Genomic DNA, 27,753 nt, shown 5'->3' with positions numbered 1-27,753 from the left:
GGACATTAGAACGACTCCAGGCAGGATTTGGGGCAGGGGGCTGGTTAGGTCGGGCTTCCCAGGTGGCGCTAGTGGTAAACAATATGCCTGCCAATGCAGGAGACATAAGAGACACAGGTTCGATCCCTGATTAGGAAGATTCCCCCGGAGAAGGGAATGGCAACCCACTGCAGTATTTTTGCCTGGAGAATCCCCATGGACAGAGGAGCCTGGTGGGCTACGGTCCATAGGCTCGCAAAAAGGTGGACACAAATGAAGTGATTTACCATGTACACAGGCAAAGTCAATTTTAGATCGAAAAGGAGAAGAGATAAGTAAGTTTAATGAGTCCATGTTACCTGCCACGCATTGTGTAAACATTTTGCCTGTATGATCCCATTTAGTTATCTCCTTTATAACCACATAAGGCCGTGATCACTATTTGACACATGAGGAAACTGAGGTTTAGCAAGGTTAGCCAAGGTCATTGTAAGTGGTGAAAGTCAGCCTCAAATCCAGGCGTCTCTGACTCATGATCTATGCACAGAGATGAAAAGAATCTAAGCATGCAGACCATTGACTCAGTCAGTGTAGTTTATGCCGTGGTAACAAACAATCCCCCAAATCACAGTGACACAAAACAGCAAAGGTATAAACCTTTGTAATCTCTGTCTCTGCTACACATATGGTGAGGGGCAACAGGGACTCTGCTCAGGGTGCTATCCTGGAAGCTAGACTGGTGGAAATTCCTTAACACTGGCTTTTACCATCATTGCTGCAAAGGAAGGAAATGCTGGAGAGTCTCTGGGTGGAGCACTGCCAATAAATTAATGATTTGTCCAGATTGAATCTGATGGGAAATGGAAATTCAACTCTGTAGACATGTGAAATGACATGCATCTTTCCACTCACAACCCACTGGTCAGAACTAGTCATGTGACTACTCAACATCACCACCACCATCGCACCATCAACACTACCACTATCATCACCATGCACCCGTGTGTGCGTGCCAAGTAGCTTCAGTCGTGTCCTACTCTTTGGGACCCTGTGGACCCTAGTGCACCAGGCTCCTCTGTCCATGGGATTCTCCAGGCAAGAATACTGGAGTGGGTTGCCATGCCCTCCTCCAGGGGATCTTCCCAATCCAGGGATTGAGCCCATGTCTCCTGCATCTCCTGCATTGCAGGTGGATTCTTTACCCACTGAGCCACCTGGAAGGCCCACTACCATCACCACCAACACCAAATAGGATGTGGAAAAATACCATCCTCCTGTTTTTCTAAAGGGAGAGGAAAGCCCGATATGGGTGGGCTTGAAAAGTCTTTACTATAAACCTTTAATCATACACTACTTTCGCCTGAGTAAGCAAGAAAGGAGTAGTCCCTGGGAGAGGATATAAAGATAAGATTTCTGGTCCAGGGTCGGTGTTGAGCCATGTGTTAGATACGTTCATCAACCTGGAATTACAGTCAGACACGACAGTTCAAATCTGCCTGTGTGGCAGTGATGGCTTCTTGTTCTTTTCCTTCCTTGCCCATTGCTCCCATTCTTTACATGAAAAATTCAGTGCTTGGGCAGGGGATTAAATTAGACTAAATAGAAAGTAGAAATGAAGATGAGACATGTTTCCCTGATAGCTAAGTATTACATGAATGTATTCAGAAGCTCAGAATCCCTTTGTCCATAGTTTGTGGACTGTGAGGGAATTTGAAAAGCTGTGAGGGGAGAGTGGGATGCCCAGGTGGTGCTGGGGGTAAAGAATCCATCTACCAATACAGGAGATGCCTGAGACAAGGGTTCGATCCCTGGTCGGGAATATCCCCTGGAAGAGATAAGGCAACTGACTCTAGCATTCTTGCCTGGAGAATCCCATGGACAGAATAGTCTAGTGGGCTACCGTCCGTAGGGTCGCAAAGTGTTGGTTGCAACTGAAGCGACTTAGCACGCATGTGCACAAGGGGAGAGCAGCCCCTGGAACACTGAGGCAGCCAGGCTGACAGGATGCTGTGTGTTTCAGAGGTTGATTCCGACCTTGAATCAAGAGTATCTGGGTTCCAACCAAATGTGTTTCTCAGTGAAGGTGTCATTGCCATTTTTAGTGGACTGTTTTTCACTGAGAGGGACTGTAGGATGCTTAGCATTTCTGATCATTCCTTTGTAAATGCCATGAGCTTCTAGTCATTGTGACACTCAATAAATAAATACCTCTACATATATCCTTAAATGCCTTCCTTGAAGTGGTACCACCCTGGTTGAGAACCCCTGACTGAAAGAAAGCAGGTAGAGCAAGGCATGCCAGTGATACTGATTTTAAGCATCGTAGGACTACATCTGATCAAGAAGAGCATTTACCTAGAGGAAGAACTAGAGTGGCGTTAGTTATAAGAGGGCCAGTGGAAACTGCTGACCTTGGAAATGAATGTGCTAAACTAGTGGTTCTCAACCAGGGACCAGATCAGAACCTTAAGGGTCAAGGACAGGCCTGGTATCTTTTGGAAAATTTCCCAAGTGATTGTGATGTGGTTCTTTCCCTCCCACAATAAATCATGAGAGTGAACAGAAAGACCAGAAAAGCTGTCCTATCGTGATGGCCTTGTTCCTCTCTCATGAGGATGTAGCTAAGGAAGCAGACACCTGATAACAGAATGCCAAGCAGAGTTCCTACTTTAGATGGTGGTAGGGAAGGCTCAACATGATATCGAGAAGGAAGAGCCAAGGTCACAGATAAGCCATGCTTTGCCCTGCTGTGTTGGCAGGTCCCGCGTGTGTGCATACACATGGAGGGCATGGGCTTTGCTAGGACAATCGTTTGTTCCCTTTCTGCCGAGACTCCAGGCAGGAAACATACCCCCATTCCTCAGGGGCATGAACTGGGCTAATCACAGAGGTTAAGAAAGCTGACTTTGGAATCAGGCATTTCTGGCTTTAGATACCAGCCCAACCTTTTACTAAGTTGATGACTTGAGCAAATTATTTAGCCTTTCTGAACCTCAGTCTTCTCATTAATAAAACAGGTATTCAAACTACTGCCTCACAGAAGTATCCTGAAAATTAAATAATATTAGATTAAAACCCTTAATGAAGCATTTGGTATGTGAGTGTCCTAGATGATGATAATGGTGGTGGTGATGGTGGTGACATAGTGGTGGTGGTAAATGTAACAGTGGTGGTGACGGTGATGACGGTGGAGGGGGCAACAGTGATGGTGAAGATGGTGTTGATGGTGATTGCATTGGTGACGGTGATGACAGTGGAGAGGGCGACAGTGACGGTGAAGACGGTATTGATGGTGATTGCAGTGGTGACGGTGATGACGGTGGAGGGGGCGACAGTGACGGTGAAGATGGTATTGATGGCGATTGCAGTGGTGGTGGTGATGACGGTGGAGGGGGCAACAGTGACGGTGAAGATGGTATTGGCGATTGCAATGGTGATGGTGATGACGGTATTATTGATGATGTGATGGTGGTGGTGGTGGTGATGGTGACAGTGATGGTATTGATGGTGATGGTAGTGTGATCAAGATAATGGTATTATTGATGATGTGATAGTGGTGGTGGTGATGACAGTATTATTGATGATGGTATTGGTGGTGGTGATGGTGATGATGGTATTGATGGTGGTCGTGGTGATGATGGTGATGACAGTATTATTGATGGTATTGGTGGTGGTGATGGTGATGATGGTGTTGATGATGTGATGGTGGTTGTGGTGATGGTGACAGTGATAGTACTGATGGTGATGGTAGTGGTGATCAAGATTATGGTATTTTTGATGATGTGATGGTGGTGGTGGTGATGGTGATGACAATATTATTGATGCTGTGATGGTGGTGGTGGTGGTGATGGTATTGATGGTGGTGGTGGTGATGGTGATGACAATATTACTGATGATGTGATGGTGGTTGTGGTGATGGTGACAGTGATGGTACTGATGGTGATGGTAGTGGTAATCAAGATTATGGTATTATTGATGCTGTGATGGTGGTGGTGGTGATGATGGTATTGATGGTGGTGGTGATGGTGATGACAGTATTATTGATGATGTGATGGTGGTTGTGGTGATGGTGACAGTGATGGGTACTGATGGTGATGGTAGTGGTAATCAAGATTATGGTATTATTGATGCTGTGATGGTGGTGGTGGTGATGATGGTATTGATGGTGGTGGTGATGGTGATGACAGTATTATTGATGATGTGATGGTGGTTGTGGTGATGGTGACAGTGATAGTACTGATGGTGATGGTAGTGGTGATCAAGATTATGGTATTTTTGATGATGTGATGGTGGTGGTGGTGATGGTGATGACAATATTATTGATGCTGTGATGGTGGTGGTGGTGGTGATGGTATTGATGGTGGTGGTGGTGATGGTGATGACAGTATTACTGATGATGTGATGGTGGTTGTGGTGATGGTGACAGTGATGGTACTGATGGTGATGGTAGTGGTAATCAAGATTATGGTATTATTGATGCTGTGATGGTGGTGGTGGTGATGATGGTATTGATGGTGGTGGTGATGGTGATGACAGTATTATTGATGATGTGATGGTGGTTGTGGTGATGGTGACAGTGATAGTACTGATGGTGATGGTAGTGGTGATCAAGATTATGGTATTATTGATGCTGTGATGGTGGTGGTGGTGATGGTGGTATTGATGGTGGTGGTGATGGTGATGACAGTATTATTGATGATGGTATTGGTGGTGGTGATGGTGATGATGGTATTATTGATGATGGTATTGACGGTGATGGTGGTGGTGATGACAGTATTACTGATGATGGTATTGATGGTGGTGATGGTGATGATGGTAGTATTGATGATGGTATTGATGGTGCTGGTGATGGTGATGACAGTATTATTGATGTTGTGATGGTAGTGGTGGTGGTGATGGTATTGATGGTGATGGTGGTGGTGATGGTGATGACAGTATTATTGATGATGTGATGGTGGTTGTGGTGATGATGACAGTGATGGTACTGATGGTGATGGTAGTGGTAATCAAGATTATGGTATTATTGATGCTGTGATGGTTGTGGTGGTGGTGATGGTGATGACAGTATTATTGATGCTATGATGGTGGTGGTGGTGATGATGGTATTGATGGTGGTGGTGATGGTGATGACAGTATTACTGATGATGTGATGGTGGTTGTGGTGATGATGACAGTGATGGTACTGATGGTGATGGTAGTGGTAATCAAGATTATGGTATTATTGATGCTGTGATGGTTGTGGTGGTGGTGATGGTGATGACAGTATTATTGATGCTGTGATGGTGGTGGTGGTGATGATGGTATTGATGGTGGTGGTGATGGTGATGACAGTATTACTGATGATGGTATTGATGGTGGTGATGGTGATGATGGTAGTATTGATGATGATATTGATGGTGCTGGTGATGGTGATGACAGTATTATTGATGTTGTGATGGTGGTGGTGGTGGTGATGGTATTGATGGTGGTGGTGGTGGTGATGGTGATGACAGTATTATTGATGATGTGATGGTGGTTGTGGTGATGATGACAGTGATGGTACTGATGGTGATGGTAGTGGTAATCAAGATTATGGTATTATTGATGCTGTGATGGTGGTGGTGGTGATGATGGTATTGATGGTGGTGGTGATGGTGATGACAGTATTACTGATGATGGTATTGGTGGTGGTGGTGGTGGTGATGGTAGTATTGATGATGGTATTGATGGTGGTGGTGGTGGTGATGACAGTATTATTGATGATGCTATTGGTGGTGGTGGTGGTGGTGATGGTAATGATGGTATTGATGATGTGATGGTGGTGATGGTGGTGATGATGGTCTTATTGATGATGTGATAGGTGGTGGTGGTGATGGTGATGGTGGTATTGATGATGTGATGGTGGTGGTGGTGATGGTGGTGATGATGGTCTTATTGGTGATGTGATAGGTGGTGGTAGTGACGGTGATGATGGTATTGATGATGTGATGGTGGTGGTGGTGATGGTGGTGATGATGGTCTTATTGATGTGATAGGTGGTGGTGGTGATGGTGATGATGGTATTGATGATGTGAAGGTGGTGGTGGTGATGGTGGTGATGATGGTCTTATTGATGATGTGATAGGTGGTGGTGGTGATGGTGATGATGGTATTGATGATGTGATGGTGGTGATGGTGATGGTGGTGATGATGGTCTTATTGATGATGTGATAGGTGGTGATGGTGATGGTAGTGGTGGTAATGATTATGGTATTATTGATGATCCAGCAGTGGTCTTGGTGGTAGTGGTGATGACAGTGATGCTGGTGGTGGTAATGGTGGTAATTACCCCTAGAGAAAATGGATGTGTTCCTCTAACAAAAGACATCACCTTAGATTATAAGTTGGACTTCCTGTCTAGGGTAAGGAGTACATCAGTTCAATTCAGTATTTATCAAACTTTGCTAAATGTTTCAGATTACAAAATGCCTGTGACATGTTCCTAGCTCTAAAGGATTTCACAGTTTAGCAGAAGAGACAAAGGGCTAGGGAAACAGAGTTGGTGAAATAATGAATTTTGATTGAGATTAGAGAGGTTTAGGAAACTTTCTAGAGAAGGTAACTTTGGATCCAGGACTTGAACTTTGAGCAGGGTTTTGCCAGGTGACAAAGTAAAGAGAAAAACATTGATGCCCAAGGAGCAGCACAAGAAGGTGAAATGATGCATCCCCTGTGTGATGTAAGCATGACAGGGAGGGTGACAGAAAAGGATCTGGAAAGAGCAGGGTTTTTCATAGCAACAGTCGGTTGGGGGGGGGGGAGTGGGAAAGAAAGAACAAATGAAATGAGTGACTTTGTAGGGTGGAGTACCAGGATTGATGAGCAGCTGGCTGTGAGTGAGTGAGAAGAAAGAGCTAAGAGGGGAAGGAGTAGGTGTCAGAAGAAAAGAGGAGTTTGTTGTGGACCTGTTGAGTCTGAACACGTAGGACATTTGGGTGGATGTATTGAGTAGGCAGTTGGATTTATACCCTGTAACTGGAAAGAAAAAAAAAAAAAGATTTGAGAGTTGTCAGCCCAAGAGTAGTAGATGAAAATATGGATATGGATAATAAATAATATGGAGATAATATCAAGATAATATCAGGGTTAAAAATTGTCAAGTAGAGGTGGTGTTTAATGAGGAAAATGGCCAGGGTCCAACCTCGAGGAATGCCAACAGGGATGTCTGGGCCAAAGAAGAAACTCCATTAACCAGAGTTGAGAAGAAGTCTCCGGAAGAGTTAGAAGAGAAACAGCTAAGAACTGTTATCACTGAGACTAAGAGAGAGGGAAGTTCAGTGGAGGTATGATGACCTAGATGTTTTCCCCCTAAAATCATCATCTCTATTCCTAGTCTTGGGAGCAGCATCACCCATAGATCTAACCACATAAGCCAAAAGGCTGGGATGAACCCTTTTATACTCCAAAGCCTGACAATATCTGCTCCCACATCTCTGCTTTGGCATCACCTTGCTGGGCTGCACTTAGTCACTCAGTCGTGTCCAACTCTTTGCAACCCCATGAACTGTAGCATGACAGGCTCCTCTATCCATGGGAATTCTTCAGGCAAGAATACTGGAGTCAGTTGCCATGCCCTCCTCCAGGGGATCTTACCAACCCTGAGATTGAACCAGGTCTCCCACATTGCAGGCGGATTCTTTACCATCTGGGCCACCAGTGAAGCCCTATCATTACCTTAGTTCAGGCCATTTCCCACTCAATTCACGGAAATGTTCTCTAAATTGGTCTCTTTACCTCCTTTTTTTTTTTTTTTCTTTAAACCCTTCCGCCTGGGGCTTCCCAGGTGGCTCAGTGGTTAAGAATCCGCCTGCCAATGCAGGAGATGCAGGAGACATGGATTGGATCCGTGGGTCAGGAAGATCCCCTGGAGGAGGAAAAGTCAACTCACTCCAATATCATTGCCTAGAAAATTCTGCGGACAGAGAAGCCTGGCAGATTACAGTCCATGGAGTTCCTAAGAGTCGACACACCTGAGCATGTACACACTACTCCATAGTTTTGACATTGGTACCAAGCTGATCTTTTTAGAACAGATTTAAACTTGACATCATCTCCCCCAACCCTTCAACCTCTTAACACTCCCAGAGTTCTTTCAGTATAAAATGTGAACTCCTTAGCAAGGGATTCTAGAGCTTTGTTGCTCTGATTACTATGTGTTGCCCTTAGGTTCATCTCTTACCACACCCAACACCCTTGCAATTTCCAACAAAACTGTTGGTGTGCAGTTCCCTGAACTAAACCCATGCTCTTTCTTGCCTTTAGCTTTAGTGACCTCATCACCATTTCCATCTTTGTATAGGTCATACCCTTGTAACCTTTGTGATGATACTGGCACTTCCCTTCCTGTCACTAGCTGTGGGGTCACAGTGCTACAGAAAAATTGAGAACAGTCATCTCTTTACATATCATCTTCATTCTAAGTTTGTTCTTTGTTCGGAGTCTCTCAACCTCATAACAACTCATATCACATAATAAGCAGCAGAGGGTCCATTATCAAGACATGGAGAAGAACAACCCTTGGTGTGTGTCCTCTGAGGTCTCATTCAGTGGCCTTAACTTCTTTTCCTCATACCCTGCTGCTTAACCATTTACAGCTTATTCCTGTAGGAACCACCTAGAACAGGACTTCCCCAACACCTTTTGGCATAAGGATTATGTTCACAATCTTAACCATCATTACTTACATAAAATGTTGTGTTAGTCACTCAGCTGTGTCCTATTCTTTGCGACTCCATGGACTGTAGCCCACCAGGCTCCTCTGTCTATGAAATTCTCCAGGCAAGAATACTGGAGTGGGTTGCCATGCCCTTTTCCAGGGGATCTTCCCAGCCCAGGGATTGAACCTGAGTCTCACACATTGCAGGCAGATTCTTTACCATCTGAGCCAACATGAAAGATAATGCAAATATCAGGTTTATGGAAATTATATAGAAAATTTTAAAAAGGAAATATCCTCACTGAACTACACTCTGGTCCCAATAATAAGCTATATAAGGTCAAAGGAAATACAAAATGCCATTGGACAGCCATAATCTAACCATAAGTAAATGGATGGGCCAGTACATTCCTGGCCTGTGCTTGTCCCAGTATAATTATTAGTGGCTTCCTAGTTTACTCTTGAAAGTGTTTCAGTCTGGATTTTAAATTATGGTCATCCTGATTATTGACTGTCATAAAGAAAGAGAGTGAAGTCGCTCAGTCGTGTCTGACTCTTTGCGACCCCGTGGACTGTAGCCTACCAGGCTCCTCCGTCCATGGGATTCTCCAGGCAAGAATACTGGATTGGGTTGCCATTTCCTTCTCCAGGGGATCATCCCGACCCAGGGAACCCGGGTCTCCCGCATTGGAGGCAGACGCTTTAACCTCTGAGCCACCAAAGAAACCTGTCATAAAAGATACTATCAAAGGAACAGAAGAGGATTGAAAGCCAAACAGGTGAATCCTCTGATATACCTTATTCCATTAAAATGGGCAACCAGTTTGGCACTTCTGATTCCACTCAAGTACACCAATTTTAACCTTTCCCTGGCATCCCCATTCCCAAATTCCCATAAAAATTTGTGGAACTTCTGCAGTACTTCTCGCTAACTTAGCAGCCTAACACTAGGAATTGTGATCGTATGCTTCCTCCGTCCATGGGGAGGCAGCGTTGCACAGGTGTTAGGAGTACAGGCTTAAACACAGAAAGACTGGAGGAGAGTAGTGTTTGGACTAAGAGCATGGACTCTAGGGTCCTTATCCCAACCCTGCCACTCACTAGTGTGTCCTTGAGTGAGTTACTTATTCTCTCTGTGGACTAGGTTTCCTCATCTGTGAAAAGGGACCTAATAGTGTTATCACATAGGGTTGTGCTGAAGTGCTCATTAAGCGCTGCTGCTGCTGCTGCTAAGTCACTTCAGTCGTGTCCTACTCTGTGCAACCCCATAGTCGGGAGCCCACCGGGCTCCACCATCCCTGGCTTCTCTGGTGCCTCAGTTGGTAACGAATCCACCTGCAATGCAGGAGACACGGGTTTGATCTCTGGGCCAGGAAGAACACCTGGAGAAGGAAATAGCAACCCATTCCAATATTCTTGTCTGGGAAATCCCATGAACAGAGGAGCCTGGCAGGCTACAGTCCATGGGGTGTCAAAGTGTCAGACATGACTGAGGGACTAAGCCACCACATTATTAAATGGCAGTGAATGTAAAGTGCTCACAATGCCTGCTGCCTAGAAAGTACTTAGTGCATGTTGTTTTGTAACTACTAATCTTTTAGATTCTAAAGGGCCTACCAGGCATTCAAAAATCATTTTGCTGCATCAATACATACTCTTTTTTATTTATACATACCACAAATATATCCAGCAAGAAAGAACTGAGAAAGGTCCTATGGTAAAGGCATTGGTGACTTTTGGAAGTGTTGCTTCAGGACATCATAAATGCAGAAATTAAGGTTGAATGAACTCAGGGGCTTAGTCTGAGATAAGAAAGAAAAGAAAGTTCGTTGATGACTTCTGAAAAAGAAGCTGAACACAGACAGCTTCTCACTGCCTCCCCGACCGTCATCTAAAACTGTTTCATCCCCGAAAGAGAAAGTCTTCAGGAGGCATCTGGGGAAGGCTGCGTCAGGTCCATGCATGACGCTTGCGTGTCCTGTACCTCTGTGTCCGCCACCTGCGTGGAGGACAGCCACACTGACCTCCAGCACCCTCGTAAGAAATTCCACTAGGAACAAAGCAGATGAGCTGAGTTTGCAGGAGGTCTGGCCGGGTCTGCTTTCAACCCTGTTGCCAAGTTAGAAAAACATGTAGAGGAGGGTTCTTGAGGAGCCTCAAGAACAATCTCAAATCTGGAAGTGAGTCTGAAGGAAAGAGTGCGACATCAGAGGAAGAGAGGCCACCGGAGCCCTGCTACCCTGGGGCATCAGTATCACCCAGAGGCATCTGTGCAGGACAGTCGAGGGGAGACAAAGCCACAAAAGAGACAGCACGCAAACACCAGGCATCTTCGTGACAGTGACTCCCTTCAGCATTGCTGAGTCCTCCCCACATATCCTGGGCCTCCAGGGAAATGGCAGTCCTGTCTTTGATTACGTGGATGCAGTAGGGATCAGGAATGAGGTCAGGTACAGCAGTGTGAACTTGGAGTAGATATCAGGTCCAAAAGCCCAACATATGGCAAGCTGGAACTGATATGGCCCTGTCCAAAACAAACACACAAACCTTGCAAGGATGAGATTCCTTTGTGAAAAATGATGAAGAATTATTCTATTCCCTTCTCTCCCCTAATTGACGGAACAGTAACATGAGATTACTTTAGCTATTAAGGCCAACTCCCTTCCCCCAAACTGAGTTCTTTTCTAAAAAAAAAAAATTTTTTTTTCATTGGAGTATAGTTGATTTGCAATGTTGTGCTAGCTTCAGGTGTACAACAAAGTGTGCACCTTTTTTAGATTATTTTCCCATGTAGGCCATTGCAGAGTATTGAGTAGAGTTCCCTGTGCTATACAGCAAGTTCTTATTAATTATCTATTTTATATATAAGAGGGTGTATGTCAATCCCAGTCTCCAAATTTATCCCTCCCCTCCCTTATCCCTGCAGAAGTTTGTTTTTTCATCCATGACTCGACCTCTATTTTGTAAATAAGTTCTTTTGTACCTTTTTTATTTTTTAGAATCCATATATAAGCAACGTCATATGATATTTGTTCTCCAGATTTAGTTTCTGGAGAAGTTTGCAAGTTCAAGACATTGCCATATATATGGCAAATATGAGACCCAGTTACACCTTCCCACATTGAAAGATGAAAATAGGGCCTGCAAGACTTTAGCAACTGAAAATAAATGATGTAACAAAATTCCTGAGGTGGAAGAACATGTCTATGGAAAGAATTTTCAACAGCAAAAGAAGTCAGTTTTAGCACCATATGTTTTATGATTTCAGTGACATTAAATAAAATAAGAACTTTGTTAGACAGGTGATAAAATATGAAAAGAGAAGAAAAGGGACCTAAAACAGTTAAGGAAATATAAAATAATATGGAAAAATGTAAAGTCATAAAGCCACCTGAGAAGCAGTGAAGAACTGACAATGAGAAAATGAAGGATGAAGGAATGTGTGAGAAGTTCCCATGAGTTGAATAGGAAATGAGTTACACAAAGGTGATGAGAGAGAAGATGATAAATAATGAATGACAAAAATAGATATCCAGTATACCAGATAATTTGCATTGCTAAAGAATAATCCAGAAGAAGCACTCAACAATTTGATAGAACTTCCCTGACTAAAAAACAAAAACCTGAAAATGTAGATTTCAACTCAAGTAATAATCAAAATTAATTAATAGAGATTTGTACGTAAACATTTCCTGGTAAGAATGTTTAATTTCAAAAACAAAAGAAAAATTTTATGAATGGGAAAAGATACAGGTTACCTACAAAGGTTCTGCAACATTAAATGTTAGAAAAGTTTAATGGATAAAGTTATGACCTAAAATGTTCTGTCAAGATGTCATTTACATGAAAACAGAAAGACATTTTCAAATACATACAGATTCTTCTAAAAGGGGGAGTGAGGATAATTTTCTTTAAGAAGTTACTCAAAAAGTGAATTAAGGTTTTAAAAAAACTTAATAGTGATTATATAAAAGAACTTCCAATGACCATCCAAACCATTTAAACAAATATGTCTCATTAGTATTTTCATTAAATTTTGAGATGGTATTACATCAACTAATAAGAGCAGTCTGTTATGAGAAAGGAACAGCTGAAAATAAGAAACTTTTGGAGAGAAAATATGCTGTTTCTGAGTATTCAAATTCATTGGAAAAAATGACCACCACAAAGAATATTACAAAAATAAATTCAGCTCATCAGAAGACAGTTTAAGAAACTTTTTCCAGAACTTAAGCAGAAAGAATACAGAGATTAAAATTATGCAACCAGAGGTAAGTAATACAAAGGCATATAAAAATTCCTCAGACAGAAAAATCCAAAATATATACCACCCACATATCTTTATTTTAAAAAAATCACTTGAAAGTATTGACATCAAAGTAGAAAACTTTTGTAAATAAAGGATATGAAAAAGACATAATATAAAAGAAATACAAGTAATGGCCCCAGAAAAGTTAATGTCACAGTAATGTTATCAATGAGGTTGTACAGCAAAATATAAAAGTTAAAGAATGGATTCTCAAAAGAGAACGTGAAAAGTATAAAATTTTTTATGCCACATAGAAAAAATTGCCCATACTATATTCACATATACTGCCCCCTAAAATGTAGTTTACTTTTATCTAGCTTACAAATCAGTCAATCCTAAAGGAAATCAACCCTGAATATTCACTGGAAGGACTGATGCTGAAGCTGAAGCTCCAATACTTTGGTCACTTGATGTAAAGAGCCGACTCACTGGAAAAGACCATGATTCTGGGGATGCAAAGAGTCAGGCACAACTCAGAGCCACCGCCAGTTCTCTCCTTCCTATGGCTGTGTGCTTGAAGGGGGCTCATTGTGTCCTTGTGGCTTGCACATGAAGGGCGGCTGACTCTTCTGGCATCCATAGTACCATACCTTGTCTTGTCACGGTCACCTGGTGTTCGTCCACAGATCACATTGCTGGCTTTGACTGGTGGCCTTTCAGGCTTGTTTATCACATCTTGCTTTCAGACAACTAACTAGTTTTCTGTTCTCTTAACAATTCTGTGTTGAATTTGCACCAAATGTACCAATACTTGATATCAGAAATATCTTTAGACTTTTCTTGCTCTGTGTGTGTGTGTATTGGAAAAGGTGAATTAGTGGAGGTGAAAGGATTGCATATTTTGGTCTAGTATCTTCCTGAGCATTCACAAGAAAAACACAGTTTCGTTTACATCTTGACACAGTACTTGTACATTATATACCTACACATAGTTGACTGAAAGTTTCACATAACATGACTTTCTGTCATGGTATGCAATATATTCTGATATTTCTATTCTATTTCATTTTTATTAACTGTTGGCAACATCCCACCAAACTGATTTCCCAAATCACTAATAGGTTGCATTCCACAGCATAAAAGTCATTGCTGTCATAGCCTTCAGTGAGGTGGACTAACAAGGAAATTCCTTATAAGTCAGTACAGTGGGGCTGGGGCCTCCAGACACAGATAGGAGCAGGGTGGGTACAGTGTTCAGTGGCTTGATTTGGGTCTGCACTGAAGACATTGGAGGAGGGTAAGAGTTGCTATCAGCTTTTAGAGCAAGAGGGAGGCTGGTTCATGACTCCAGCCAATCAGAAGAGGACAAGAGCTGAAGCTCTGGGCTCCAGCCAATTAGGGTACAGGGAGGCTAGGAGGAAGAAGGGCCAAGGAAGAAGTGGAGTGGGGTAGGGGGTGGGACGGGGGGATACAAGTGAATGTGGGGCCAGACTTAATTGCCTGTTCTGCTCAGTGGCGCCGGAGGCTGCCCTAGCCTTGCAGGATTAGCTGGGGACCTGGTGGGTCACTGAGGACATGAATGACTTCAGCTGGGTGGGGCTGAAGAAAAGCAGGACCTGACAGTTTTATAATTTCCATCCTTACTGGGACTCTGCTCTTCCAGGACTAAAACACTCCTGGGTGATGTTTCCAACTGTGAGCTCTCTTTATTTCCCTTTCATTTCACTCTGACCCTTATGCCAAGGAGAGGACAATTTAAACTCAATTTGGTCCACTTGATTCTTTCTGACTGGTTTTATCTGTGGCTAATGGAAAGAGCTTGTGTTTTTAAAGGCGCTCAACCACAGGGAGGTTTGGAAACTCCCATAAACACAAAAGAATGTGTTTCAGAAACAAATCAGAATGACACCCAAGGTTCTTCTTTTGCTCTTACTCTTTGCATATGAGATCCTTGAAAGTAACTGAGCAGTAATCTGAGGGCCAGGTCAAGTTCCAGGCAAACCCCTCTCTGCGAACACACAGTGAATACACAAGATGTATTGACTTTCTTATCAGGCTCCAAACCTTGGAGAGGGCCTAGAAAAACAAAAATAAGTAAGGAGCCCTGGAGCTGCTCCCAGCAGTTACCTTCTCAAGGGACCAGTGGCTTTGCCTCCTTGTGGTCTGGGGAACCCTTCTGAAAGCCAAGCAGAAAGTGGTGTGAAGAGGAGGTGACTGATTTTGAGTGGATCCAGATATAGTAAGTGAATCTTCAAGCACTGAACTCTGTAGGACTGTGTTCAAGCAGAATTCCCTGGGAGGCTAGTTGAATTCCAAATTTTGTTGAGATATATGTTTGTGGAGCCAAAGCATGAGCTCCTAGGAAGGGACCTGAATTCTCTACAGCATCTCGATACCCAGTTGGCCGACAGAAATCTTCAGGGGCTAGAATTGCATGAGTTAGAATTTAATTGAGGCAAATATCTGGGACATTTCATATCCACTGACTTGGATAAAGCATGGATATTTCAACTCTTTGACTATAGTTTGTCAGCAATTGTTTGTTAAAAACAATTCTAAAAACAATCCACAACAGAGTTCAGTGGAGCCTTAAAGAGCCTCTTGATGAAGTGAAAGGAGAGTGAAAAAGTTGGTTTCAAACTCAACATTCAGAAAACTAAGATCATGGCATCTGGTCCCATCACTTCATGGCAAATAGATGGGGAAGAAATGGAGAGAGTGACAAACTTTATTTATTTATTTATTTGGGGGGGGCTCCAAAATCAGTGCAGATGGTGAGTACAGCCATGAAATTAAAAGACGCTTGCCCCTTGGAAGAAAAGTTATGGCCTATCTAGACAGCATATTAAAAAGCAGAGACATTACTTTGCCAACAAAGGTCTGTCTAGTCAGGGCTATGGTTTTTCCAGTAGTCATGTATGGATGTGAGAGTTGGACTATAAAGAAAGCTGAGCGCTGAAGAATTGATGCTTTTGAACTTGTGGTGTTGGAGAAGACTCTTGAGAGTCCCTTGGACTGCAAGATCAAACCAGTCAATCCTAAAGGAAATCAGTCCTGAATATTCATTGGAAGGACTGATGCTGAAGCTGAAACTCCAATACTTTGGCCACCTGATGCAAAGAACTGACTCATTTAAAAAGACCCTGATGCTGGGAAAGATTGAAGACAGGAAGAGAAGGGATGTCAGGGGATGAGATCATTGGATGGCATCACTGACTCAATGGACATGAGTTTGGGTTAACTCCAGGAGTTGGTGATGGACAGGGAGGCCTGGCATGCTGCAGTCCATGGGGTTACAAGGAGTCGGACACAACTGAGTGACTGAACTGACTGAGGCAGGACTTTTTGTTTCTACCCTGGGGCTTTGGTAACAATGGCTAGATGAGCCATTATTGAAGAGAACATCAGGGCTCCCATAGCTGGGATGTTAAGATCAGTAATTCTTGAACAGTCTGGCATGATAAATGAGATATTTAACACATTGTAGGGTGGAGAGAAGCTGCCCCAACCAACACCTTACTTCTCCTGGGTGTGACCAGAAGTCCACTTGGGTCCTCAGGCTTGAAAAGAAGCCGTGTTGGAACATGGACACACCATCTTGGGCTGATTACTCTGGGAGTATCTACTAGTTTAGATTCCAAACCAAAAAATCAGTTCACACGGCAAAGTACAGGAGAGACACGCATGTTTTAACAGAAAGTCCAAACAGAATAAAAAACCCAGTGTATCTGTCCCCATGAGAGAAGGGCAGGAGTCTGGTTCAAGGGGGTAGTTTCAAGATCCTCCATGGATGAAGTAGTTAAGAGTTCAGAGTTAGGAGTGCAGTTGTAGACAGTGGGTGGTGGTGCGGCAGGGGAAAGGACCATGGCACCAGGCAGGGAAGCCCCTTCCTCCTGGGGATTTCGGTTAAAGAGAAATGAGCTGCATGCCCAACAAGCTCACCTCCATGTTAAAACCATAAGGAGCTGCCATGGGACTATTTCCTTCTCTAAGTGGTTATTTGATCTTGGGGAGCACAGAGCATGCATATGTGGGTTAAGAAGTGTCAGCCCTGAGGACTAGAAGGATTCCAAGGTGCAGACTTACATAATCCTATATTCCTATGCCGCTTTAGTAGCTGAGGCCCCTTGGGGTCCCATGTAACAAAAGAGAAGACAAAGTCAGTGTTGTTCGCAGAATCTTTGAATGTTATGTTTACCCTCAGTGCTGGAGGGAATAGGCTATGCACATCTCAAGGGTGTCCCAAAGGGGATATATTTTGGTCAAGGCTTATATAATTGTGTAAAGAATGATCATGAGTAGATATGAAACAACAAACTTCGACAGTAACAGGACAGTTATTAGTAGAGTTGGGATGGGAGAAGCAAGCCTGTCAATATCCCCTTACCTCTTGTTTTATCTTATTTTCTCCTTGAGAAAATACAGCACCTGCCCATTGGCAAGAAAGTGTTCCAGATGGATTTAGAATTTTCTTAACACTCCAGAATATTTCTTGGATCTTTCCTTGTATCTAACATTTAGAAATCAAAGATGAGTACCAACATTTTCTAAATTTTACATGTCAATCAGATAGAGGAATAGTGCAAATGAAATATTTTAAGACAGAAGAAAGTGTGAGTTAACAGTGGGAGATCCTTTGTAATAAGTATGTATATATGTGCTGTCACTTCAGTTATGTCTGACTCTGTGTGACCCCATGGACTGTAGCCCACCAGGCTTCTCTGTCCATGGGATTCTCCAAGCAGGAATACTGAAATGGGTTGCCATACCCTCCTCCAGGGAATATTCCTAACCCAGGGATCCAACCCGTGTCTCTTGTGTCTCCTGTATTGGCAGGCAGGTTCTTTACCACCAGCGCCATTTGTAATAAGTAAAAGAATGCAAATGATTTGTGCTCAATTATTGAGGACAAAAAACTGCTAACACAAAAAGGATTTACTTGAGACCCCTGCTTCTTTAGTAGTCAGCCAAGAATAGGCCCCCAAACTCTAGTTCAAGTCCCTACTTCAACTCTTTACCTCCCTTCCCAGTTTAATTTCCTCACTATAGGACTTCTCTACTCATGAGAAAATCAATCATGGGATGGAGGAAATGTGGGGATTCCTCTCTAGTCATTAGGTATCTTACCCTACTCCTCAGTGACCAAAATTTTAGATGATACTTGTCTGGGTCATAACACAGCACTGCAAAACACAATATTGCATTTCAGAAGTGTTCAAGGAGATCTCTTGATTCTAGTGGAAAAGAGTTGTAGAATTAAGTAGACTGTGGTTAATAGTCACGTGGTGGCTCTTCTGAAGCACATACACAGCACTGAGCCAGATCTGCCAGGCCCTCACTAAGACCCCCAGGACCAGAGCATCTACCCTTTGGCTGAAGAAAGGGAATCAGAACCAGTCTTTGAGATTTTAAATATACAACTGAAACATGTCCAAGAGGATGACTGGGGTTCTAATGAAAAATGTTCCAAAGCTTTAAAAGTTTAGGGCTGGGATATGCTCTTCTACTGGGAGACTCCCAGTTGCATTAAACTCAGAGATATACCATTGATTAGACAGGCCCATTCATTGAGGACCTGTACTCTAGAATCCTTGTCCCCTCTGGGAAGCCTCCTTAGGATCACATAGGGTCACAGGAATTGGCTGGAGCTATCTGAGTCTCAGGCCTGAGACACTCATCCAAACACGGCCAGAAGCCAGGACCAGCTGGCAAAAGATCAGGAGGCCTCCATGAGCAATAGGGACTTCTCCCCACACTCTTCTTCCTTCCTTCCATCCAACCGATAGGTAGATGCTGGGGAGGCAAATATCCTTCACATTCTCACAATGGAAGCTTGAAGAGAAAAAGTGGTGGCAACCCAGTATCAGAGGATGATGACTGAGAGATGGACACAGTGCTCTGAGATCCCGGGGCAGGAGCAGTGAGCCCCATCTGTGTTGGTCGAAGGCAGCAGGCAGAGATCAAGTTGGGTCTCACAGATGAGTAGGAGTTTGCCTGTGTGGACATTGTGTGTCTCAAGCAGAGGGAATGTATAAAGGCTGAGAAGCTGGAATAGAAAGCTTTACTGGAAAAGGTTTATTTATTCCTGCATGGCCCCAACTCCCTGCTTCTCGACCCTGTAGGCTTTATGCTGCTGCCCCTCAAAACTACTTGCTTTTCCCCAAACAAAGCATTTCTTGATTTATTCGAGGAGGAGTTGAATATTCTTTCAAATGCTGATTTCCCATCTTTCAAGGGATTGCCTGTTCTGATCCTTTGTCTATTTCTGTATTGTTTGCCTTGTTAACATTTACTTGTACCAATTATTTACATGTATGGACACTAATCTTTTGCCATTTATTTTTGTGGCAAACATCTCTCAGTCTTTGCTTTTGTCATCCTTATCTTTTGTCATCCAGAATTTTAGACAGTTATAATAGTCATAATAATTCTTTTTGTAAAGAACAATTCCTACTTTTTGTATTTGGTTGAGGGAACTCTTCACTACCCCAATGACATAAAAATCTTCTATAATTCACCCAAAGAATGGAAAGTTTTGTTTTTCCTATTAGGTTTTAATACACCTAGGGTTACATTTGGTATGAGATAGTGATCTGATTGGTTGTTTCCAATTAGAAATCCATTGTCACAGCAATGACATGGAAGGGTTTATTCTCCCTCCACAGTTTGAATCACCTCCTTCACTATGTATTATAGCAAGACCTTACATACATTGAGGTGTGGATGTAGTTTTCCATTTTACTCCATTGGGTCTACTCTTACATATGTGTGTGGGGTTGCTATATTTGATAGGGCAGGCTTTCCAACTTTGTTCTTTTTCATTATTACCTTGATTACTTTTATAACTTTAATCTTCATTTCATTTTTGAAGTCAGTTTTTGAGTTTCACAAAACATTTTTTCAGAATTTTTTGTAGGATTGAAGTTATAGGTTAACTTGGAGAACTTCCATATCCTTATGATATGCAATCTTGCAGTGTTTGACCATAATGTATTGTATCACTTCTGTTCAGATCAAACAGACATTTCGTTACTGGATGTGGGGCAGAAAAAAATAGACTTTACTCATAAAGGTGGGATACACTTAACCAAAATGAGAATTCCTAGACATATTGAATCACAGAAAAAAGGGCATAAAATTTACTTTGCACAGATTCATCTTAAAGATCTATAAAATAGTCTGAAACAAAAGTAACAATAACTTTCTAGAAGTTAAAATTAAGGTAGATGAGCACATAAAAATAAAGGCTATCTGAAACCAGTGGAAAAAGTTTTCAGTACAAAATGTCAGAGTCAAAAAAGCAAACTAACCTCAACAATTATGACGGGCAGAAATGCAGAGCTCAGCTGAAGCAGATCCTTAATAAAAGAAAAGAACATTGCGCCTACAGAAGAGTACGTTAAAATAGAAAAAGTTACTATGAAGTCAGTGCAACAGATTGAGTATGAGCACTGTGAAAAATACTTCTAAGCTGAACTGAAGCAGTAGTAAGTGGTATCAGTGAAACAGAAGTCAACTGTGGGAAATAAACCCATTTCCAAATCTGAAGTGCTATGATTCCATATGTCTTAGAGAAAGCTTCCCTCTTTTTTTCAGTAAAAGGATCCCTTTTTAATGACGAAAGGCTGTCTCATTTTTCTTCTTTTAAGTATTAGTATGACTAGTTACATTCAGTTCAGTTCAGTTCAGTCGCTCAGTCGTGTCCAACTCTTTGCGGCCCCATGAATCGCAGCACGCCAGGCCTCCCTGTCCATCACCAACTCCCGGAGTTGACTCAAACTCATGTCCATCCAGTCAGTGATGCCATCCAGCCATCTTATCCTCCGTTGTCCCCTTTTCCTCCTGCCCCCAATCCCTCCCAGCATCAGAGTCTTTTCCTATGAGTCAACTCTTTGCATGAGGTGGCCAAAGTACTGGATCCTTAAAATTTGAACTATCAATATCTTACTGAAATAAATCACCAATTAACTAATTAGCATTCTTTTGAATTCCTACTGGATTTGTTTTGCTAATTTTTTTTTTTAGAGACTTTGAATCAGTATTTACCAATGAATTTTGACTCTTTTGAGGAGTGGATTTGTTTTTCTTTGTCTATTTGGGCATATAGATAGTGCCAGTTTCATTTGAATGAATTGGAATACTATTTCTTCTCTAATCAGAGCAATAACTTGCACAAAAATAACTATTCCCTAAAGCTGTGAAACTAACCTGTGAATCTGGCTGGGCCCAGGAATTTTTTGACATATGAGTGTATAGAGTAGGGGTGGTAAGGAATTAGAGGTGGAATGAAGAGAATTCTTTACCAAAGTTTCTCAGAATTCTAAAATTAAGTCTAAGCATCCTTTCAGGTAATTTCCAAAGTTATGGAAGTTTCAGATGGTGAGCCCTGTTAAAGGATAGATCAACTTTAAAAGAATAGAATATATGACACAAGGTAAAGACAAATGAACACCTGATTAAATCACATCTGCTTTATTTCCCTAGGTCAGGAAGTGTGCTGCACCACTGGAATGAAATCTATTACTTTGTGGAACAGTTGGCTCATAAATTCATCAGGTGAGAAATATGTAGTTCTCGGCCATAAGTAAACCCAGCCTATGTTTGCTATTCTAATTACTGACTAGTTTGGGGGTGCTTTTTGACAAAGGTAGAATCTTAGACCTTGGAAGAGAGACTTGCCTTTGTTTTCATCTTTGCCACATGTTAGACTATTTTGTTTCTTTTTGTTTTGTTTTTAAATAGAATAACTTGACTATGTGTTTTCAAGAGGAACCCAATTTGGTTATAAGATCAACATTTTAACTTTCTTCCTCTCTTGTCAAATAATATCCTTCTAGAAGGATCATTAACATTTTCTTTCACAGTGCATTATGCTGAAGAAATTGGCTCATTCTAGCTGGACCCATGTGCATGGTGTAAGGTCACCTTACACCTCATGGAGTGTAAAGTGACCAATTCATCCCAGTTTGCCCAGAACCTCCTTGGTTTTAGCATTGAAAGTTTCATACCCTGGGAGCTCTCCTCAATCTTGGGCAAAGCACCATGCTTGTTCAGCCTGGCTATGTGCCCAATGGGATAGAATGCTCTGAGCATTCTTAACCATATGTCCAAGAGAGGACAATGAAATTTTGAACATCGGCATTATAAACGTTGCAGGGGTCTTAGCAGTCCAGTAAATGTAGACTCCACTAGTAAAAGAAAGGAGGTCATTTAACCCACTTTGGGTGCAGCTGCCAAACAACCCAATTGTGATAGCGTCCACCTGTATGCTAGAATTTAAACCAGTTGTCCAGGTCTTTTGTAAAAGTTGTTCTAGGTGTTGTAAATTTGAAAGCAACTCCACTTCTGCTTGGTGGCCTCTGTTGAGTCTTCCAGCCAATGTGAGTAGCCATATACATCTTCTGTGAGTAAGATTTTTTTTTTTAACTCAGGAGACAAGTTGTCCTCTGAGACCAGGGTACTGATAAATGTGTTCCCTGCAAATTCACCTGCTGGTCTCCACATGTACCCATCTGCCTGACCAGAGGGAGCAGGTTAAGGGGTGTCCTCTCTGTGATGCCCAAAATTGGAAACTAGAGCAAGTAGCGTATAAGCCCAGATGAATGGAGAAGACAGAAGCTGGGAGGAGAAACTTCTGCCTTTTGAGGCAAATACAAACCCAATAGTTGGACAGTTCCAGTTTCCTTTTGTCGTTGACCCATAATGTCCCTTCCTACACTCTCATCCAGGAGTGATATAAGACAAATCTACCTCCAGACACTTGGGAGTATCTGCTATGTTTCATGGAGAAGGCAATGGCACCCCACTCCAGTACTCTTGCCTGGAGAATCCCATGGACGGAGGAGCCTGGTGGGCTGTAGTCCATGGGGTCGCTAAGAGTCGGATACGACTGAGAGACTTCACTTTGACTTTTAACTTTCATGCATTGGAGAAGGAAATGGCAACCCACTCCAGTATTCTTCCCTAGAGAATCCCAGGGATGGGGGAGCCTGGTGGGCTGCCGTCTATGGGGTCACACAGAGTTGGACATGACTGAAGTGACTTAGCAGCAGCAGCAGCAGCAGCAGCAGCAGCTATGTTTCCATTTGCTCTGATGATTTTCTGTTTCCTCTAAAGCAAAGGAGTCTCCTGAAAAAAGATTTGAAGTTAGACAGATGTGGAGTTGCATCCAAGCTCCACTGGGCAACCAAAGCAACTGACTCACCTTGGTTGAACCTCAGTCTACATGTGACAATTATAAGAGAAAATGTGCTCAAAGCAACAAACCCAGCACCTGACTTAGAGTGGGCACTCCACACTTCTCTTCCCCAGTTCCTTCAGCACCTCCAGACACTTTGCTATTTTAGATTCAAAGAAATTAGAGGTAGGGATTGAGGAAACTAAGAGACCATTTAATCCAGTTCTGTTTGTTTTATAGACAAAGAAACTAAGAACCAGAGTAGTTGATGTGGCTTAATCCAGACCACGAGTCACTTTCCTGGTTGGTTTGTTTGGTTTGGTTTTTTTGGCTGTGCCATGAGGCATGTGAGAGCTTAGTTCCCCAACCAGGGATCGAACTGATGTGGAGGCATGGACTCTTAACCACTGGACCACCAGGGAGTTTCCACCTTCCTTTCATTGTCTGCTCTGGTCCTCTTTGGCTATGGACCCCCATCAAAATGTGGCACCAGGACACGACTGCCATGCAGACTCCAAGAGGAGGAACTGTCTTTTGTTAACTGCTGCAGTCCCAGGGCCTCCAATAGTGCCCAACATACAGTACATGCTCATTCAATACCATAACTTTTCACCATATTCTTTAAACCCTCATACTATACCTCATACCCATCACTCTTGGCAAAGAACTTCACCTGCTGTTTCACCAAAAGCCCAGAGAATAGCAGGCAAGGGATTACTTCTTATTCTAATCCTCCTCTTAAAAGATATATTCATGCCTTCCCATTGCCTCTGAGATTCAAGTATCCCCTTTATTTAATGCCAGTCTTTTTGCATTAGTCCATTTTATCCCATTGTCTCCAATATTCCCCCAGGTCTTTGTTTCTTTTTTGTATTTTTCTCTACCTTTCCTCTGGTTCCATTTCCATTGCCAATAGATAAAATCTCATTAAAAAAAAAAGAATTTCCTGGTCCTGTCTTCCTATAGATGCTACCTTAATTCTTTCCCAGTTTCTCTCTAAAATATCCTTAAAGACTGTCTGGCTCCATCCTTACTTCTCATTCATTCCTTAACCCATTCCCGTCTGCCTTTATTCCCACCCTTACATCTGCTTACTCTCACCACAGTCCCAAAGTGATGCTCAATAGGAAAAACCCATTGAGAGCCATGCAGTGCTTGCTCTGCTGGTTAGAGACACTTCATTGGATTCAGATTTATCTCTCCTTGAAATCCTCTCCTTCACTGCCTTCTGGCTCACCTTTCATCCACTGACCGGAGCCAGGCCTTTAAATGTTGGTGTTGGTTCTAGGTTTGGCCTCTTCCCATCTCCCTGCTGACAAAACAGTTTTACTCACATTAGTATGCTGAGAATTCCTGAATTATGTCTTCAGCCCAGACTCATATACCAGTTACTGTTTGGAGACCTACATTTCCCACATTTCAAATTCGTTCTTTCCAGAGCTTAATAATTCTCTGTAAGGTAGGCAGTATAACATGGTGGTGAAGAACCCAAGTTCTGGAATCAGAATGCTTGGTTTGAAGCCCAAAGTTCACCACTTTCCCACTGTGTGACCTTGGGAAAATTATTTTATCTTTCAGAGTCTCAATTTCCTTTTGTGGAAAATAGAATTGGTAATAGTAATGATCTCATAAAGTTGTTGAGATAATAGTTTAATGAGATAATACATGGGAATCACTTACAATAGTGCCTGACTCATAGTAAGCACATGATTGGACTGGCGATTATTATATTATTATAAAAATTATTATTGTTATTATTATCATTTGTGATGTAATGTCCTCAGCACTGGTGAAGTAGTAACAGGCAGCCTGATGCCATGGACAGAGAGCCCAGGTCTTTCTCAAGAGGCCAATTTCAACTCACCAGGTATTGCTTGGGCTCCTACTATGTATTACAGACCACACTAAGGGTTTCCAAAGATGCATTGGACACAAGGTAATGGATGTAAACTTTATCTTGGAGGCAATAGAAGCCACTGGAGGTTTGATAGAGATGACAAGATGAGTGACAAGATCTGATTTATATTTTAGGAAGATAAATCTGGAGGCAGTGTGAGGAATGAATTGGAGCAAGGAATGATGATCAGCTGGGTCACCAACTAGGAAACAATTACTATTGTCAGGAAAAGGGGAACAGGTTTGGGGAAACATTTTAGGAAGTGGGACCTATAAGATCTGTGGCCGGGTCAGATGTGAGAATTTATTGCATCATGAAGAAATAGGTTGATAGTATGAAACCAGCTGGCTACCTAGAGAGAGCCCCAAAGGGTGGCATTCCAGTGGTGGATCCATGGAAGTGTGACAGCCCATCTTGCAGACAAAAAGTTATGTTTGTCCTGACCTGAGGGTTATTCTATCTTTCAGAGTGTGGATTTTACACTGATAAAGTTCCCAATCACTGCCATGTAAACACCATGCTGATGCAGTCATTAATCATAAGAAGTTCTAACTACCAAGTAGAATAGTTATTCTTGTGGCCTATCCGCACATGCTCTGCTTACAAGGTAACCTCCTTAGAAAGCCAAATAGAGGTGACAAATTGATTGTGATCCTACTTTGCAAGTAAAATAAACTGTATAATATTGATGACTAATGGCATAAAGCTGCCACTGCCTAAGACACTCCATTCATTATAGGATACACCAGACTATAGCGGAGACACCCACGAATTTTGTTTTCCGTTGGGATCCTGAATTGTATAGACCGCATGCAAACCAGTCTTCTAGAGACACACTTCAGACATAGTAGAGGAAAGTGATGAGCTTTAGCTTTCTTACTTGTAATCCACATTCATTGAGTGATGGTGTCAAATCAGAAGCAGCTTCCAGGAAGACAAAGAGAGTCTTCTCTTTGATCCACAGCTTCAGGTTTTCTGGTGGCTGAATACTTGCAACACCAGCTGCAGAAGTGCCCTTTGGGTTGTAGGTTGGCAGCTCTGGCAGTCATAATAAGAAGGGGAAAAGGAGGGGGAAGCCTAGAAGGGAATGGCATTCCACTGTGTCTCTTTCTGCCCTAATAGAACTGCTTTTCCTTCCAGCCCACAGCTAAGAATGTCCTTTATTGTCTTCTCTACTCAAGGAACAACCCTGATGAAACTCACAGAAGACAGGTAAGGATGCTCCCCATCCCTGTCACTACAAAACCCATCTTTTATTGAGTAGTTCTGATATTTGTGCCCTCCTGCCAGCCTTGACCTGTTATTTTAATCAAATAGTTCTCTTTTCACTTATGCCTTGAACTTTGCACATTGACCCATCTGCTAATTTACTCTGCAATGACTTTGATAGAATTTCCTGCTGTTGGTGGAACTTTATAAATGACTGAATCACATTAAGGTAAATCTTACCTTGCTGACTCAGTCTGCTGACGTGGAGCAAAATGTTAGCAAACCAAATTCTTAGGGGACTATATTTTCTTTTATTTAAATTAGATTTATTTTGTGGATTGAGCACTGTGAGAGCAGTAAGAACTTGAAATATTATCATCCATAATTATAAAGGCAGGAAATAGAAAGGGAAGGCTTACGGTACCACAGGATAAAAGACAATTTGAATCAGGTGTGGAAAAATGTTGTTGACATAAAAGGATTATTTAGACCTAGCGTAATACAAACATTGTTTGGGGTTTTACCACTTGTAGGTGAAAACTAGCAGTAACAGAGACATGCCATTTATTCATAGCTATGGCACCCTACTCCAGTACTCTTGCCTGGAAAATCCCATGGACGGAGGAGCCTGGTAGGCTGCAGTCCATGGGGTCGCTAAGAGTCGGACACGACTGAAGTGACTTAGCAGTAGCAGGGTGCCATATAGGAGATGATACTTTTCCTGAGTTAATGACTCTTTGTCTACATTTTAAAAAGTGGTATGGTCCACATGAGACAGTCCCCAGGGTGGGGCACTCTTGGGATTATTGACTGACTTATGTGAACAGGATGGAGAAAGGGAGGAAGTGCAAGTACAGGGAGGGTAAAGGACTTTATTCTGTACCGTTCTTCTAGAAATGGGAATAGACTAACAGGATGGAGTAAGGTGTCCTGGAATTCGCACTCACACAGCACGTCTGATCTAGTCCTTGTTTTTCTCCGTGTCTTTGCTTCCCATCTGTAACAAAAAGGGTCCTCCATACCACATGGAAGTTTCCAAGTCCTGTTACACCTTTAGCAGTGTCTATATATGCACTCATGCCATATGAGACGCACTGAAACCCCATTTTCAAAACAGAGGTTTCTTATTCCTTATGACAGAAGGGGAAACTGAGCCTTATCTTGTTCCTAAGAAAAGAGCAGAACCCACTGTAGATGCAGGCTGCACATCCTTTCTGCTCCGCCTGCTGGTAATCAGAGACTCACGACACCCAAGAAGCCTGTGTGACTTCCCTTCAGGATTGGCCAAGGATTTTAAGAAACTCTGAGACAGTGTCTCTATCCTGTGGACCACATGCAAGACTCCTAATCTCTCTGTCTTTATATATGATAGTATCTCAGTCTTAGTTTTCAAAGATGTCTTTTCTTTAGAGAAAACTCCTCTCTTAGCCATTCCTCACATCCTCCTGCAACCCAAGGCTGCCTAATGCTGCGTTACACTGATTCCACTCACTCCATGCCTGAGAGTTTGGCAAGAGACCAAGTTCACACATCCCTTGTGGATATTTTGTGTGCTACTGCTCATGGCC

General features: G+C 42.5%; 1 protein-coding gene across 1 annotated transcript in view; it reads left to right on the top strand.

Moving 5' to 3' along the window:
- ANTXR1 (ANTXR cell adhesion molecule 1) overlaps positions 1-27,753 on the top strand; it is a 262,215-nt gene that overhangs the window by 6,600 nt on the left and 227,862 nt on the right. Inside the window, exons 2-3 of the mRNA XM_068989259.1 lie at positions 21,387-21,458; positions 26,117-26,188. Of these exons, the coding sequence (XP_068845360.1) occupies positions 21,387-21,458; positions 26,117-26,188 (144 nt within the window). The remainder of the gene's footprint in view (positions 1-21,386; positions 21,459-26,116; positions 26,189-27,753) is intronic.

The sequence above is a fragment of the Capricornis sumatraensis genome, chromosome 1 (genome assembly GCF_032405125.1).
Source record: "Capricornis sumatraensis isolate serow.1 chromosome 1, serow.2, whole genome shotgun sequence".
NCBI lineage: Eukaryota > Metazoa > Chordata > Mammalia > Artiodactyla > Bovidae > Capricornis > Capricornis sumatraensis.
The sequence above is the reverse complement of the archived record's forward strand: the minus strand, read 5'-3'. Positions and strand labels throughout refer to the sequence as shown.